The sequence below is a fragment of the Anticarsia gemmatalis genome, chromosome 10 (assembly GCF_050436995.1).
Source record: "Anticarsia gemmatalis isolate Benzon Research Colony breed Stoneville strain chromosome 10, ilAntGemm2 primary, whole genome shotgun sequence".
Classification (NCBI taxonomy): Eukaryota; Metazoa; Arthropoda; class Insecta; order Lepidoptera; family Erebidae; genus Anticarsia; species Anticarsia gemmatalis.
In genome coordinates, this window is record NC_134754.1 from 9,334,322 (window position 1) to 9,353,547 (window position 19,226).

Sequence of the window (19,226 nt, forward strand, 5' to 3'; positions counted from 1 at the left end):
GTAATTGAACTGACGTGAGTCTTTCTTTTATATTCAAAGCTTACTGACTCATAATTGAAGTATTTTCTCAATAAATAACAATTCACCACGCATTGTGAGCCCATCAAACCAAATATACGATCATCTCTCATATGTCACTTCGAGTAGGGTACATGACCTCTGCGGTTTTGCGTTTATTTGCATTCTTCAGAAGGGTTCGAAAAATCTACGTGACTTTGTAAGAGGTTATTGCTACCTGAACCCTTACCCTTGGGCTTTCCATAGACAGTTTATTCAAAAGAAAAAAAACACAATAAGTGGCATGTTTTCTTTAATATTCCTTACAGCAAGAGTTTAAAAATATCAGCGTCCAAAAATAATATAATTGCAAAATAACTGACTGTTAAAATAAGAATATAAACATAATAAATACAGAGGAAGCTTTTGTCGTTTAAGCCTCGCATATGATTTATGAGCCGAGTTTTATCTACACTTTGATGAATGGTCATAATGATATATCGGCTTAAAAAAATAACTACTGTCCTACTGCTGGGCAAGGATCTCCTCCTGTAATGAGGGAAAGTTTGAGTCCACCAAGTGCGGGTTGCTTACTTATAAACATTCATATTTCTATAAGTTTCGAAACGAAAAATATTCGACATATGCCTATCTATATATTAAGAAAATTCTCAAGTGGTAAATAAATTAAATCAATGGTATAAATCTATGTACAGGAATACATGCAATGTTACGTCTTCAACTGTCAAGATGAGCTGATGGCGTTCGTTCAAAACACATTCATCAAAGTAGGAATGTTGCGTTAATTGATTGATCGATCTTCGTCGCGCTATCGACGGCTACTGTGCATCTATTAGTCAAGCGAGATCATGTAATAATGTCTTTATTCTTCGTAGTTAAGTGACTGGAAAACTGATGACAGCAGAACAGAGAACAGAATCTATAAAGATGTAAAAGAAACGTCAAATCTTCAACGTGTGCCGATGAAATCAAATTCAAACTTATGTCGTTTAAAACTTGTTATAATTAAATGTCTTTTGAAAGCTCTCATCGGCTTCTTTTAAACAAACAAATTAAAGCTTTTCAGATTACATTTTTAATATAATTACTATTAATATACACTTCCTGAAAACAAACTCGTTTACAAAATTATACCGCGTAGCATATCTTTAATTAATTAATAATAAAATTTTCATGCAAAAAATATGGTAATAGTGTAAGTTCGGTCGCATTAAACATATGCATATACAATTATACACACACATTATTTGTAATTACGTGTTGTCTTATATGAATCTTTGGTATAATGACCAAACCATTTTCGAATCTTACACTTTCTCTGCGTCAAAATTAAGCAATGTAAGATTAAAAAGGAACTGTCATCCATAAGGGGAAGGAATTCATTCTTTATATGTGGTAATTTGATGGAGCCTTTTGATATTATCAAGATTAATTGAATATGTAAATTATTTAAACGGGACAGTCTTCCACAATTACGGGAATATCATCGCAATCTTCATGTTTACTAGGATTTATAATACACACGTGTTGGATGTCGGTCTTTAAAACTTCACACCACAGGTCTGTTCTGTTACTTGATTAAATACTGAAATATGAATTATTAAACAGGAACTTCACAAGTGATTAGATACGAGAGTTCCGAGCGCAGCAATTCTTTCCTAGCCTTAACAATTAAGTACTCCGGTAAAGTCTTGGCAAGTACGGGTTTTTTGTAAATGAAGCAGAATTTTATTTCATTGATTATTTGCAAGAAAATAGTGCAGTGAAAGCAAACACATGCTATTGTTTGTTGTTAAACATTGCCCAACATCCGTGACTAACTAATCTAACTTTGACAATCACGAACAGCTGACAATAATTACTGTGGGCGCGTTCGAGTTCATATTCATACCTACACGTATATTTGCAATAACTGAATAACGATATTGTAATAAATAACGAATTGCAATAGACACGTTGCGCTAACTGTTGCATAGTTTCCAGCTGTTTCATTGACGAATTCCTATTATTGTTTTTCAATTTGAATATGAGTAATAAAACATGAATGAGTCAGACGGCTGAGGAAATATCAATCAAGTGTGTACATTCAATATAAATTAAATCAATTTGTAGGTAACTAATGTTTAAGCTCATCTTCTGCTGTCAAAATGTTATGAATACAGTGTCAGCAGCTAGAATGTTGCACTTTATTATGTTTGTACTTTAACAAGCTAAACAGACACGTTTCGAAATGACCAGTTCTAAACTAGTTCAGTTCGGGTGTATTGCTAATTTGCCTGCACAAGTAACAAAGAAGTGCTTTGCAACCGGGCGAAACGCAATCAAGGTCTTTGTAGCGAATGCGGTGCCGATAACAAGCCTTTTTACAAATACTTGCGGTTAATATAAAATACACATACCAATATACTGTTACAGCACTTTTTAAACGACATTCTTAGTGCACCTTGACTTTTGTAACTTATGTAAGCGAAATATGAGTTTAGTGCTCGTAATTTCAACACTGAATTCAAACTGGATTTTAGACAGGTATAGAACTAGATGTTTACGTGCGCCCTTAGGCGTTGAGCTTTGTAGTTTCTATGCCAATAACGCTTATAATCAAACAGTAAAGGGTATTGAACACGCCTATAAATAACAAGTAAAACATGTAAGAGACTGTCAAGAACATATGCTAATCTTTGACGGCATTGGTTCGCCATAAATAGTTAGAAAACATCAACGCCTTTTACATATCGCAGAAGAATGCTTCGTGTAAACTTATAGTCCTCACTCCTCGTAGGTACTACAGAACGAATTGCTAATGTCATACAATTGTAGTCACAAGTACGGTCACTTGCAAAACTAATGAATATGTGCATTTCAAACTCAGATCTCGTCAAATATAAATTATAACTACTCGTGTTTATTTACTATTTGTTTGCATATGACTAATGATAAAGTGTTACCGTTGAAATAATTTCGTTTCGACGACAATACATTTCATTATTTTTGTCTGCCACTGACTTTACTCGTAATAATATAAATTGTTATTACCGAAGGCCAGGAATTGTTCTTGCCAATGACGATTTAGGACAATTGAATGGCGACGACATAATTGCCCATTTTCGATTACGTTTCAAGCATCGGAATAATGAGGATTTGGTAAATCATAGTGATTGTTAGTCGATGGTGTTGTGTTCTGTCCCTACGGTCACGATTTTTAGTCGCGCCGCGGCAAGATTGTCGGCACTGTTCCAAGCTGTGTTGAAATAAAGTGCCATTATAATACAATGATGGTTTATAAAATTACTTTATGGGGTTTCAAAGGAGCAAGGTGTTAGTAAATTTTAACCACAATAGATATTGACTAATGTTACCGTTACGGAAAAACTGCGTATGCTGTAATTGCAAATAGTAAGCTGGCCTCTGTAAAATAGATATTTCTATTCTCTTCGTTGTTACAAGCAGTAGTAATTAATTTGCAATTAGTAGTAAATTGAGAGTATCACAAAACAGTTTTCAGAAAACTACCAAAAATCTGCGTTATCTTTATTCAATAAACTTTAAATGTAACACAAATGAATATCCCAAGCATTGTATGAATTAGGTTTTCTTTCACAATCGCATCCTCCATTAATGGGCATTAGTACGGTCAATTAAAACTTCCGATCATACTTATACACAAGGCTATTTTCTATCTGAAACGGCACATTGTTCAGTATTTAGTGTTAGATGCGATGTTGCAATGTGTTGCTAAAGCGATCTATCATAATCGTGTATATGCATTTATCGGATGCATCTCATCTATTGTACGGTAACTCGTAACTACAGCACCGAGTGTCAGTTACTGTGTGAGAGAATAATGGGTTCTGCAACACACCCAGTGTCGTGATATAGACCCATAATTATTTAACTACAAGAATTTACAGAAACATCGTTACTATATTATTCATAAGTGTATGTGAAAATGTGTTCGTTTGTCCTCTTTTTCCAAGGTTGGCTGAAATGATTTTCGGAAGGGTAAAAGATTATATCGTGAAAAAGGATATGATGATGACGTTTTCAACGACAATGAAGTCAGTACTAGTACGGATGGAGCGATGGATACGTAGCCGTAAGATAGTTCAACAAAAAAATGTTCACAAAACACCAGTTCTTTGTCGTTTGTATTTTAATACTTTTTCCATTTGTTATTTAATGCGTTTTAATTTTTCAGATTAATTTGTTCCGCTACCTGACTTTCAAATGCGGTGATTGACTGGCTATAATCCAATAGAATTTTTGTTTTTCTACGTGATCTATGTTCTTGTATAACCGAATCTTGTTTATAAAAGTAACTCAAAAAGTTAATAGATAAATTACTGGGATACGTAACTTGTTAAATCAAAATTGAACTTACGGATGTATGTGGCAGGTGTTATGTAGCAGGCTGTGAAAATACACAATTTTGTGTGTATATAATTAAAATACTTTTTGTACGTCATTGTATATTTATAATACTGTTTAAGCGTTGCAAATCAAATTCAAGGAGTTCTACTTTTTACAACTACGATAATGATTGATTTTCGTTAGATATTTCAGTGGCAGGTCTAGATCTTGTCTGCGTTGGCGTCGTTGGCGACAACCAGTTGCATCGCAATCGTGTTGCAACTATTGCATTGAACCCCTGTTTATTTTGACATGGTTCCACCTCGAACTCTCTGACCTTTGATGCGTCTAATTTAGATGAAAACTTGTGGTTTGGTTTTAATTAGTAAATATTCTAATGACGCCGCATGTTAGTTAATTAGCGTTGTTTTATTATTTTAGCTTTTATTACAGTCTGTCGTTTTTAAATTCTTATTACCGAACAACAAAATTTGTCAATTATTTTATTACAACTAGCTTTAAGTTAAAGTCGAAACGTGTATCTACGTGACTACTTTCTTTATTGTATTGCTCTTGAGGTACTTCATAAATAAAAAAGGAAGCTAAATCCAAGAATTTAATTAAAATGTTACTATAGAGGAAGAGAAGTACATAAATTTTATTCAATAGTATACATCACATATATTAGCAGGAATATAGCCCCTGTTAATACAATGTAAGAGTATGTTTAATTCATAATATTATGTTTACTAATAGAAAACTTTGTAAAATTGCAAATATTATAGAGCAACGTAATTATTGTCACATTATAATTACGTAATATGTATCTAACTATAACTACACGTGGTCTTACGTGATATGAATCATGTAATATGTGTGTACTTACATATCTTGTTTACGTACGAATAATTAAACATTCTGTTTACGTTTTTTAACACACAGGAACTCAGCACTCGAAATAGTATTTGCTAAAAAGTTTAATCTTTGCCGACTCATAAATATGAATGAGACATTGGAGTATATATCTATGTCTATTACAAAATGCAAGTCGCAGATTAGGAAGACGACATCTGTTACATTCTCGGAGCAAATTAACATGATGTTGATGAGGAAATCTCGGAAAACGGAATGTAAGTGCGAATTGACCAATCGCTCCACTTCCAGATGGATACGCACGAAGATTGATGGTTTGCTCATCTGTAGTTTGCAGTTACGTCAAGTCGCGTAAGCAACGAACATTACACCGCAATGGTTCACATCAACGTCGTCATTGAACGCAATCATAATTGTTGTTATGAGATACGAATTTCTCCCCGGACCCATTTAACCACAGTTTGCAATAAACTGCAGTTATGTAAACAATTAAAGAAAGTAAAGATTGAAAGATTTCAAATTCGTCACGGATTCCATTTTCAACCTACATTTGTTTTCCCACCGGCCAGAGGTATTTGTAAATAGCTCTTTTTTATGTAACCTCTTTATTCAAATGTGTTGTTAATCTTTTTAATCTACACTCTATTTATATTTGTTTGAAATAAAGCGGTTTTTAATTTTTTGTATAAAATGTCAACTTTTCCTTGAAAAACAGACAATGGTCAATAAAACTATTTGAAGTATAGTGGCACTTTCGATTTCACTTTCACTTTACCTTGGGCCGTGTTGTGTGGAACATTGACCCGTGCCGGTAGAAATGACTGATTGCTGCGGGTCCCTATAAATAGTACACAGCGTGATTGCAGTCAAGTGAATTAACTATATTTAGAAATGTAATATTTTTTACCAACTTCATTGTCGATCTATTGCACCGTAGTACGTAAGACTTATACGTAACTAAAATATAATAGAGAAATTTGATTTGTTTTTCTAACTGGCTATCTCACGTTCTAATAAACCAAACAAATAGACTTGTAAAAATAAATTAGGCAGTCAAATAACCTACCTTATTATTAAATCACTAAATAATAATATACTTTTGTAACTAATTTATTACGTTATTCTCCTTATAAGTAACGGTTTTGTTTTTTATTTTATCAGACTTATGGAGAAATATGATTTACGACTTGTGAACCACATTATTCAATTTAACACCGTTAAGATTCATTAGTTGTCGATATTAATTATCACGGTGCTTTGCTATGAAAAATTATAATCTGTAAAATATGAATGACCTTGCAGCTTAAGTCTTAGGCAAATAAATCAAAGTAAATTTGTGATCTTTCTTTTTCAATAAATTCATATTTTTTAAGAGTCTAAGTATGTTGTAGTATATTGCTGAAACTGTTTTAAAATTGTGAAAATCAACGAAAAATATTATTATCTTTTTGTAACCGTTGCGAGATGAAGCAGCAACGCCTAATTAAATTAATGCTAGGTTTGCTAACTTTAAGAACTGGTTAAATTAAAGAGTGGAGAGGACGAGTATAAAAGATTAACCAACTAATTAAGCAACAGTGCGTCAAATCTTTAAAACGATATGGTTTCTCCTTTAGCTAGACAACGTTTTTCTTTAATGGAGTGTCTCGAGAGCGTGAAAGCGAGAGTTCAGACCTATAGAGCTAAATGTCTGTTACATACACAGCTAAATACATAGAACTGATGCTATACTGAACTATAGTGATAAAATGGATAGTTGAAGTTGTAGTAAGTTAAGATTATATCAGTACACTTAACTTAAAAACTTCTTCTTCGACTCGGATAAGTTTAACCGAATTTAAATAAGCTAAGTAGATAAAAAATATGAGAGTTTTGCTTTCCTAATAGTAGTACCTAAATTCATTTGTACCTATTTGCAACCGTGATAATCATAAGTCAGATTGCATATAAGTGAATAATTTAGTTTATATAAAACAAAACATTCTTAACCGCAGTCACATTTTCTGTTTCTTGCTCTAGAAATAAATGCTGTTACTGTCAAAATTGCTAGTCATGTTGTGAATTACAATGTACTAATCCCTGTTTCTAAATAAAAGCAATTTCATGTATTTCACTAGATTAAAGTATTGCGCCCAACTTATTACACCACTTGCCAAGACGTGTTTTGTATTCTCCTTAGGAAATGTGACAACGTGAAATTAATTTAATCCCGCAAAGTTTTGCATGATTTAGTAAAAAAATAATTTATTGGTAAAAGCTATAATCTCTTTATACACAACCCTAGTTAAAGATCAGACACTGCTGATATTTCCGAATCGAGGCCAGAAGATTATAATTTATACTCAATAAAAATAGTAGCAAATTTTTATTTATATCATCGAAACTGTTAACACCTTTTGTGTCTGTAATTATTCTTCGACGTTTGCGCAAACTACACTGTCAATATGAGACGTAATAATCGTTTTATCGCCGAACAACCGATTAGTTTTATTTTGAAAGTATCGGCTAAAACAATTGCACAATAATTATAACATTAGTAAGTGATATAATACTAATGCAACGTATGAAAACTGTTTCGACCTATCGAAATGTGAGTCATATCAATGATAACATTGTTTCAAAGATAATAAGAATTTACAACAAATACAATTATTAGAAATAAATATTGCACATCGACGTTGCGTTAAATTAAATATGAGACATGATTTTGAGTCGATAAAGCATGGTTCGTGGCAAACGTGCTCTATCGGCACACTGCTTATCGGTTTTTCATTCCATCACAACAAAGCACCTGTCAGTGTGGGAACTCAACGAATAAAACGATCGAGTTAGTTCTGGATGTATCGAAAGACTTAACATCGACTTAATGTCAATAAAATTGAAAGTAATCTTAAAATATAAATAATATCCCCGAATTTTATGATAATAATTTGGGGGCAGGGCAATACCGGACAAAGGCCCTTTACAGCGTTTTACCTGTCCTAATGAAGATGAGAGGCATGAAAGGATACCTTCGATTAAATTTTCCTCGTCTGGAATTCAAAAAAGTTTCGCTACCACTAAAAACTGGTTATCTTTACCCTAAAATAAAACAATGTAAGTGTATCCAAAATTCAGTTCAAATGCGAAATTTGGAATTTCTGAGGGTCATCCAATAAATACGCATAAAATTGTGGCGCCGCACCGGCGACCACATTTTTCCTTCGGACGTAGTATATACTCAAACGAATGCTCTTTAAGTTAGCATAAAGCTGTAAATGTCGGGTCGCATTGTCAATATTGGAGTGTCAGGCCCCGACGAGCTGAGGGTATTGAACTGAAAGAGGATGTACACCAACGCTCAGGTAAGGGCTATCTTCGGAATCTCAAGTACCAATTAATGGTTAAAGTAACACTTTGCAACAGATACTCGTTGATCTGACCGGTGAAATCAAATACTAATAAAACGGCTGTCAAACCGACCGTCTAATGATTTGAACAAGAACATTAATTTGCCGACAGTTTCTGTTCAAGTTTGTACAAAACAAAAAGAACTGAGCGTGGACAATGTAAGTCATGCGAACGTTCGTAGCCTAGTTACGGCCGTTACGACACTATAGAAATGGTAATGAGTGAAGACATTAGCTAAACTAACAAAAACAAGTAAAGCTGACCCGTGAAGTATCTCACGTGGGTTGCACAAGAAAGCAATGTTCCTCGGAAGTGAACGGTTCCGAGCGTCGCGTCGCCGCGTCGTTGTCGCATCGCTCACGAGCGACGCAACTCAATACAACAATGGTGTTGAAAAGTTCATCCAGCTTTAAGCATTAAGTGTTGAAGAGCCTTGCCGAGTTTCTATTGTTGCTCGTCCTACGCTGGAGGTTGAAGCAATTAAGCAATATTAGGAATGAAGAAGGGAAACCTTGGTAGATATTCATCCAAACAATTTACCGAGCGTTTGTGTTTGTTGTGCGATGTTGATTTTAGACAAGTTAGACAATTATGCGCTGGCATCTACTGCGGAAGAATAATGGGATGCGGTTGTTTTGGGTTAGGTATTTAGTGAGTTGATTCCGTGAGAAGGTTATTTCTTATAAAAGTCGAGTATTCAACAATATAGTAGAAACAAAAGGTTTGCAAAAATGCCGTTATTATGTCTAATGCAATCTGAACCATTATTTCCGGAGAATTGGGACATAGTTCGCCGGAACGAGAAAACTGATATTGACGTTTTAAACTCTGGCGGTTTGGTTGATTTTATTGCAATATTTGCGGACATTTTTTACGGTGTTATCAAATATTAAATTATACGCCGTTGATATCTAGGTCAAGTCAATAATGCTATTATTTGCATTTTGTAGTAGTTTGAAATTAATTTCTTATAACTTTTTAATGATAATGCTAAATACTTCTTTAAAATTCCATACTTATATATGTATTTTTTTTTATATTTGTTTTACAATTGATTCAGGTATGTAGTTCGTTTTAATTAAGAATTAATACATACCTTTACGAAAATTACAACAAGTAGTTAACTAACAACATCAAAAAGTAATACCAATTTTATTGAAATTATACCAACCTAATTTAATTTTATTAATTAAACCAACGATCCTCGAGGAAAAGTAAATCAATGATTATAATTTAGGTGCGAAATAATTACTTGATTTGTTATGTTATTGCCAAATGTATATCCTCAAAAATTATAACCTCCGTTTTGTACACGTAGCATTCAAACATTTTGTAAGTATTTATTATTTTACTTTCTGAATAGTTATTAGTTATAAAAATCATCTAATCAGTTGTAAGTGAGTTTGTCTCAAACTCTCGATTAAACCCGCCTAGCATCGTCACTAGGTCATTGTCACTTTAAGCGTGCAGACAATTTTATTTGCTGTGAAATTACCCGTAAAAGTTCTTTATTATCTGTTTTGTAACTAGTTTTCGACAAGATCCCTTGCGTAATTATATTTAATTTGCAACGAAACTGTTTGCACAGCTTCCTCTGTTGTTATATTTTCTCTCTGGAATTTAAATCTGTGCACGATTTTCGGTATTGTTAGACCAAATTATAAAAAGCAATTTGTTTAAACAATTAGTTGTTTGTTTTATTGCGCTAAAGTGTGGATGAAATTCAACCGGTCGAATTATTTGGCTCTAGATATTTTCTTATGTACTCGGTACAATATTAAACAACTTTTAAAGTTTAGCCGCAGCTTCACAACAATTTTTGTATATATTTTTTTAATATTTCACAGGTTCATACATTCTTCTGAAAAATAAAAGAAAGACTCACCGATATGTATCTCAGATTTTCTCTTATCTCCCGTAGGACCAGCTGTTGCGGCAGAAATGATAAGAAACGTGATGCAAATCCACGCACTGACACCCATTTTTAAGTTCCGCACGATATGTTTTTCGGTTAAAGAGTTTGATAATTTGTGTTATATTTTTCACGAAACAGACGCAACTATTTCCCGCGTGTGTTCGGTAACATTTGCGTCGGACCACGTGCTTCCCTCTCCGAGTACAGTCAGCGACTAAAGCCCGAAGTACTTTCTATCTGCTATAAGCGCGGGCGCAATGCCTGCTGCACCCGCATCGCACCGCGAGCGACGTCGACGCACGCACGGACCTCGGACATTGTCATTCATTATCGGATTGCGCTTTTCTATTGCTAATACGACACTTTTGTTAACGTAATACGTGTAGTAATTATAGATGCTAGATATACATAATTATTGCATATCAATGGTTTCCTATTCCTTGTACTGCTTGCATGAATACGACGAAGATATAAGGAAATATTATAAACTAACGTAATATAAAAGGAAAATATGAAAGATACTTTAACAACTGTGGTAATGGAATGAAGAAGTGAATCACGATGCTAAATAACAGAAGACACTAAATAAAAATAGTAAAATCTCCGTCGCAAGTTCTTTGTAACTCTGAGAATACCATTAGATTTTTTTATTAATGTATTTTTGTATGTTGCCCGTTTCCCGATTTTTTCTAGAATTTTCTGTAAAGGTTAAGGCAGTGACAATAATATAGGGTACCTACATAGATTATTGGTTAGTACGAATGTTTAACTTACAAACGTCGTTAACTGAATGTTTAATCGCAGTGAAAGTTAAGTTTTGTACATGACAATATTTCCAGCTGTAAATATAATATTTATTTTTACTGGCACCTTTCATTTTGCTCTCGATAGACGGATTCTATGCGGAATCTCTATTAAACTGTAACGGTAATAAATAAAATGACTACGAGTATACTGTACTCCATATATAGCGACGAGCTATTCTTAATTATTATACTTCTTTTAAGTGTTTGACAATTAGGTACAGCTTGTGGTAGACAATTGGGTACTTGACGATAGTCAAAGCTCTCTTTATGAAATGTCAAAAATACATTTTAGTATAAAAATATAGCATAGTGAGTAATAGTGACGTCACGATACCGTTTTTTCGGTGGAATGAAATCAGTGTCTTATAAAATGTTTCAGTCTGTAATAATAACAATTTAAACATTATTTACGAAAAGCTAACGTAGCTTGAGCATTTTAGATAAACCTTTTACGAGTACAAGTTTAATAAGTTTTCGTTAACCCAGTCAAGTACCCAATTGCAAACGGAAGGCTAGAATATTTGAATAGTCACCTCACTCACTACCCCTTATGGTTGCTTTATTATAAAACTATTATCAAGTTTGTTTATTTCCCACACTACGCTTAGGAATTATTTAATTAATGATTATCGTGTTTCACAGGCAGCAATGAGCAATGTACGGTATTATAAAAATGTTTTAAATATGCACATAATTTTACATCTACAATCTACGTCACATAGGTGCACAACACTTCCTTTTCATTGTAGAGTTGCTAACAATTTAGTAGGTAGGAGAGCTTTAATTTAATGTAGGACTATTCATTGTACTTTTTATGCGAATATAAAACCTTTCGAAGGAATTTTAACTATCTATATTGATTACTAGCTGACCCGCGCAACTTCGCTTGCGTCACATATGAGAGAATGGGTGACATTTTTTACCGTTTTTGTAATATTTTTACTGGTAGATACTCTGCTCCTATTGGTCGTAGCGTGATGACATATAGTCTATAACCTTCCTCGATAAATAAATGGATAAATGGGCTATCTAATACTGAAATAATTTTTCAAGTCGGACCAGAAGTTCCTGAGATTAGCGCGTTCAAACAAACAAACAAACTATAAAGTTCAAGATGTATGTAAGTGATTATTGGTTTAAACTGCAGCCGAATAATCGGGTCGTGTCGCGGGTGGAAACTAGTGTTATTCTTGACGTAGGTTTACAAATTGTCACATAAAAGTATATCCTTTTAAAATTTACGACGGCAATATTTAGTTAAGCCAAAATTCGGGGGATCGTAAAGATAATCACGGGCGCGCCATTTTATGACCTGTTAGTTCCGAGGTTTATTTTTATTTGTCAAGGTCATGACCGGTCAAGGTTGAAAAGCTGAAGGAACAGTGACTGCATTTTATTGGGCATGGTTGGACTCCATTGTGGGGAGTAACATTAGGTATCCAGTCGCGCCTCTTATATCTTGGACGTAATTCAAAAGTCTTCTTTTTATATTATTGTAAGATTTTCAACTTGCAGTAGCCATTTTTTGGTTGCATAGGCATGTTATATTAATTACGCTATAACAATATATATAGCCCTGTAAATTACTGTGATTGCCGTAATAAACCTATATAGACTAAAATTACAGAAATCTACTCAGTAATTAAAACAGTCTTATCAAACTTCTGATGCCCAATAAATCATATCTGCAACCTTGTTTAACATAACAGCTAATAATAAACAAATGTCGTAGGCATTTACTCGACAAACAGAGCGTTACAAGAATTTTAGAAAAAAGTATATTACCATTAACCTGCTTTTCATGGATAAGTGGTCGATGAATAATAATTTTGTTATTAAGAAATATACAGTACGTTGCAGCTGTTGCAGTACCTTTAGACATTAATTGCTACGTGTCGAAAACGTTCGCTAACATTTCACTATTTAATTGTTAAGTATGACCTAAAGCGATCTTCAGTAGCGCGATTCTCTACAGTCGGTACAGTTGAAAGTTTGACATTTAAAATGTACTGCTGAAATAGTTCCTAAAACGCCCGTCAGAGGCGCTTATCAGATTTTCATACAAAATTTCTCGATAGCTAGCCGGTTGTCTATAGTCTAAAGTGGTACAGAATGGAGTCACTGATACGATCTTCTAGTCAATACTTCGATTCGATAGGCCGTTCTTTATTAGTCTTTTATTAAGCAATGATAGATTTAGTGCCTTCAGTGTTACTAAATCGGCATTGTTATAGAAGTGATGGTAATTCTAAAACCTATAGTTTCGCACAGTTAGGCGATTGCGACAGGTGTGGAGCTCTGAATTAAACACGGCTCGTTAGATTTTATGGAATAACGTTTTGAAATCAACATTGAAAATCTATTGTCGATTTTTTAATACCCATTTTAATGTATAATAGAATACGGGAGGCAGACTTGCCTGGGACCACGGCGAGTGCAACCTGCGCCGAAACGTTAGGCATTTTAAGGTAAAATGCGTGTTCGCGTTAATTCCCGTATTCTATTATACATTAAACATGCAACGCAAGAGTTTAAAAGTTATGACCCATTTTAATCTTTTAAAATAGGCAAAAGCATTCAGAATGGGATGATAAATAAGGTTTTTTTTTTTAACCATGGCTGTCTATGTGATGGACAAGGTAGTAGTAAATTTACTTTATTTTTTTCACCAATACTTTACTCTCATTACTTTAATGAGTTTAACTTAATTCCAAAGATAAATGGAGTGAACCCCTAAGTCAAACGGGAGTTCATAAAACATGAATGTTCGAAAGGGTCTACATTTTAAGCTCATTGATTCTACAATATATTGTATATTGGCATTATTTACGACGAAATAAAACTAATAAGGTTCTGAACAATTATACCGTACCCAACTTGGATTACAGCCAGTGAGATTTAAAATTTTAGTACTTATGAGACCTTAATTTAAGGATTAACCGGAGGATGATCCCCAAACAAGATCGACAGTAAATACTGGCACATTCTTGTATACGTAGAACACTAAAAATATGATCGGTCAACCTCAAAATTTACCTAAATCGGAAGTCGGAATAGTTTTTCAGCGGCACACTTATTTAGCAAAATGCGTACGTATGTATGTTAGGTATTTATTTATTGAATACAAAAAGATCTTATTACGACTGGATGTTTGTCGAACATTTAGACAACGACAGTCCAAACTGGCAGTTGGTGACTAAAATGTCTGTTAGTAAGATAACTGAATAGCAACTCTTTATATGTGAATTCGGCTTTATTCGAATCCAAAATAAGCACATTTATAAAATCGATTGGATTATGATGTTTCACGTTGTAAATAATAAATAATATTAAATAAAGGAAATGACTAGCCAGCAGCGTTAGTTTGCAACATTTCGGAAGCTGACCGACGAACCGCATCGATGTGTGGACCACGAAGGTCGCTTGTATGATTGTTTGACTGTTATAAAAATACAGCATTCTCGTAAACGAATTGGACTGAATTTTAGTCTCTGTTAAGTTGGTATCTGAGAATCCGCAATCGGTGTAAGAATTGATAAACTTATTTAATGAACTCGCACGTTTTTATACCGATTTATTTGAATTGAATCTATTAAATTCAATGTAGCCCCTACGATTGACACAAATGGTCATACTAACAAAAAGTAAATTAAAATTATCCTTAGCAAGAAACTAAATAAATACAGCAGATTTTTTTTTAAATTATTATAGTAAAATTAAGGACTTTTGGCCATATATTAAAACTGCTAAAACTAAACAAAAATGTTTACAATATATAAATAAAAAAAAATACTAATGAAATAAAAAACACAAAATGAGGATATATTGTAGTGACATCTAGTGTTATTTGTAAAAATCACTTACATTTGCTTACTTTCTACTAGTACCTATAATGTTTGATAGATGGCGTTAAAGCGTTAGCGCTGCTATCTGTTGTCGAATAGTTATCCCTACTCTAATAATTGATAGTAAAACGATTGCTGCGATTTTTGCTGTTTTTCGTTTTAGAGTATAAGACAACTTTTAATCAGAAATATATTATGATAATTTTAGTATAGTGCCATCTAGTGTTTTCTTGCAAAACTATTAAATTTTACAATATGCTGTCTAGTACATAAATTAAAACAGAGATGGCGCTATTCGCTAATATATCACGGACATCTATTGGGGAGTAGCAGAACTATAGCTATTTAAAAAACTCAACAGATAGTGTTGTCATATCGTGATCTAAACTTTTCATAGGACATTTTCACCAAGATTAAATTTTCATTTTTAATATAGTGTAATTATTGTAGTGCTGTAATATAAAATGCGGTCATTATTAATCTGAATATTCTTTAACGCCATGGCTCAGTAGCAAGAGAATATTTTGCATCGCTATTGACTGTTCTGGTGGATAACCAATTAAATATTCTCCCTAAGATTTTTTTTCATCCCTTGGGGTTGTCTCAGTTGTGAGTCAAATTTGTTTAATTGAGCTGATAATATATTTTTTTAATTATTTTAAAACACGAAAAATATATATGTATGCTCAAGAAAGCTTAGTTGACTATCATAGATTTTTAGACAAAAACTTAACCTAAAAGAAAATCGTCCATTAGACGATTTTCAAATGGAAAACAGGTGTTTGAATTTCGTCAAATTATAAAATAACTCGCGCTCATTCAATACATACTACGATGTTTATTGAAACTTCAATTAAATTAGAGCTTTTCAAAGTTCAACTAAATATTTTTGCTCCAAAATGTATGGTGATATTCCCATTTCTCTTTCAGCTTACGTAGATTTAAAGTCATTCTATAGTCTGACTACTTCGTAGAGAGCCTTGTAAGCAAGGTTGCGGCCTAGCAGAAGTAGGTATACAAAGTTTAGAATTTGAGATTTCGGTGACCCGCAGGCTTATACAGCAGACACTGGTCTATTTGACATATATAGTGAAATATGGACATACACAACTTTAATATTTATTATCTAAATAAATGCTGCTTACCAATCTTTCTACTATGTTGCCAAACTATAAAACCCAATATTTTCAATCACAATTATATTTTTTTATACGTACCTACATTGTTTCCATGAATTAAATCCCTTACTGTATAAACTATAAAGTAAGTACATACTACTTAATTGATAACATTGCAAATAGATCCTACGTGCGTAGACTGCTCTAATTTAAATCATTAAAAGATTAAGGGCGTGCGTCATTCAATCACATTATATAATTTGAGAACTTTACCCCTATTAAGTTTTATTTATTACTCCCACATTATCTGACATAATTATACGAGAGACAAATCCAAAGATCATTTATTAAATCTCTGTCTACAACAGTGTGAGTGTACTTTATAAGGGCATTCGATACGCGTGTAGGTATTTATCCACACTAATATTATAAATGCGAAAGTAACTCTGTCTGTCTGTCTGCTACTCAATCACGCCTAAACTACTGAACCAATTCGCATGAAATTTGGTATGGATATATTTTGATACCCGAGAAAGGACATAGGCTATATATCATCACGGTACGACCAAAAGGAGCAGAGTACCAGTAATTAATGTTACAAAAACGAGGAAAAATTTCACCCATTCTCTTTTATTGGACGCAAGCGAAGTCGCGCGGGTCAGCTAGTTGTAAATATTTAGGTAAAGCCGTGTGATTAGACACAAATTATTAGCTCTTGAACATTATTTACGTGAATACACCGCAGTATGACTACGTAAAGGTTAACTCTAAAATATTATCTTGAAACGTTTAAAATAAATGTTAACCTTCTGATTTTACGACTTATTTCCTTTAAGGCTTAGATGTAACTTCCTTTGAGTGTACTCGAGTTACTTTTGTTAAGCTTTTATTATCTTATTGGTAGTGTTTACTTTGTAAACTAACTATTAGTGCCATAAGTATCGTATGTAGTACAAAGTAAAAATAGTTTCCCTACTGTTAAATATATTTTTTCATAATTTTCCGGCTTTTATATCAGTTGGCGAGCGTCAGCCGTCAGATCGTATATGAATACTCATGAATACTTTATGTATTTACATGAGTAAGACTTGAAAGCCGTTGCAATTTATTATTTTTATGCAACGCACAGTGTGTTATAAACCCTATTTTTGTTTCGTCGTCTTTTTATTGAATTAATCGATAGAGTATAACATTCTGAGGATTAGAGTAAAACTCCGGGCACGCTAAGACTTGTACTTTTTTCGTTATTCAGTGTCAAAGTTCCGGAATATCCGACTATTGAAAAACGAAAAAAAAATAATTACAATTTAACGGAAGTACTTATTCCAGAATTTATTTATTCTATCGAAAGAAGATATAATAGCCGACCATTCCACCAATTCCTGAAGCTTTAGCATGAATAGGTCAAGAGATATGAATTTTTTTCTCATTTTTCGTTTTTATTTTTTTATTCATCTAAACCGCCGTAGTAGGTGGTCATTCCTACATCAAAAAATTGCTAACACTTTCTTTTATTTGCAGTATTAGTTCTAAAACCTAACTCGTTGGTTTCCAGGAGATATTTGAAATTTTAAATTTTACTTAGGGTTGTCACTTTCGAGTATCCGAAAATTATATAAGATTATAAACCTTTATTTGAAAAAAAAGTTAAGGCAAGCCCCCGGCCGTAGTTCTGCACGACGTACCTCAGTCACGGTTACGGTATTAAGGTTGACTGGCGCTCAGTCCCCTAAAATTGTTCCAACTCCAGATGGAACAACCATTGATTTTGATTTTACATAATAATATGTGTATAAATTATAATAAAGAAATTGTTGACGAAAATAATTTTATCGTATTTTTTAAATTAAAAATCGACACAATTGATGTACATACATGATAAAATTTGATTTAAAATTATAGACAGGTATATAATTCATGTAGATATATAAAATACATTAAAAATTATTCTTAAAATTGTTATACCACAAAAATTACAATAAAATTGATTAAAAAAAAATGGTTGTAAATAATTATAAAAATATTTTGAAAAAAAAAACAAAATGTTGTAATAGTACTTATGTTGAATGTTGATTTATAGGTATACTTATGAGATATCTGAAAGGATTTTCTTTCATTTACTATAAGTTGAGTCTTTTGAGTTAGAATTTATAGACAGATTCCAAATAAATGTATCAATCAACATCATACCAATTTCTTAATTTGTTTTGTAATTTCCTTTATAAAATTACTCAATCTTTGCCATTTTAAGCCACAAAATTATGATATCTTGTTATGGTCGTGATATAAAAGCTAAAACTTTATAAAAATAAATTTATTAAATTTTGATTGAAGTGGCAGCCCTATATGCAGATATTTCGGATATTACTAAACTTTCAAATATCTCCTGGAAACCAGCGAGTTAGGTTTTAGAACTAATACTGCAAATAAAAGAAAGTGTTAGCAATTTTTTGATGTAGGAATGACCACCTACTACGGCGGTTTAGATGAATAAAAAAATAAAAACGAAAAATGAGAAAAAAATTCATATCTCTCGACCTATTCATGCTAAAGCTTCAGGAATTGGTGGAATGGTCGGCTATAATATCTTCTTTCGATAGAATAAATAAATTCTGGAATAAGTTCTTCCGTTAAATTGTAATTAATTTTTTTTCGTTTTTCAATAGTCGGATATTCCGAAACTTTGACACTGAATAACGAAAAAAGGACAAGTCTTAGCGAGCCCGGAGTTTTACTCTAATCCTCAGAATGTTATACTCTATCGATTAATTCAATAAAAAGACGACGAAACAAAAATGGGGTTTATAACACACTGTGCAACGTTGGTGTTTATGTGTGAGGTATACAGCTGCATGTGTGCGAGTTCTATTCATCGCGTCTGCTAAAAGCCCAGGTGCGTCAAGGTGAAAGTTCA

General features: G+C 33.0%; 1 protein-coding gene across 1 annotated transcript in view; it reads right to left on the reverse strand.

Moving 5' to 3' along the window:
* Positions 1-10,784, reverse strand: part of LOC142976064 (uncharacterized) — a 64,137-nt gene extending 53,353 nt beyond the window's left edge. The window contains exon 1 of the mRNA XM_076119272.1: positions 10,514-10,784. Coding sequence (XP_075975387.1) covers positions 10,514-10,610 — 97 coding nt within the window. The 5' untranslated portion in view covers positions 10,611-10,784. The remainder of the gene's footprint in view (positions 1-10,513) is intronic.
* Between the last annotated feature and the right edge of the window lie 8,442 nt (positions 10,785-19,226).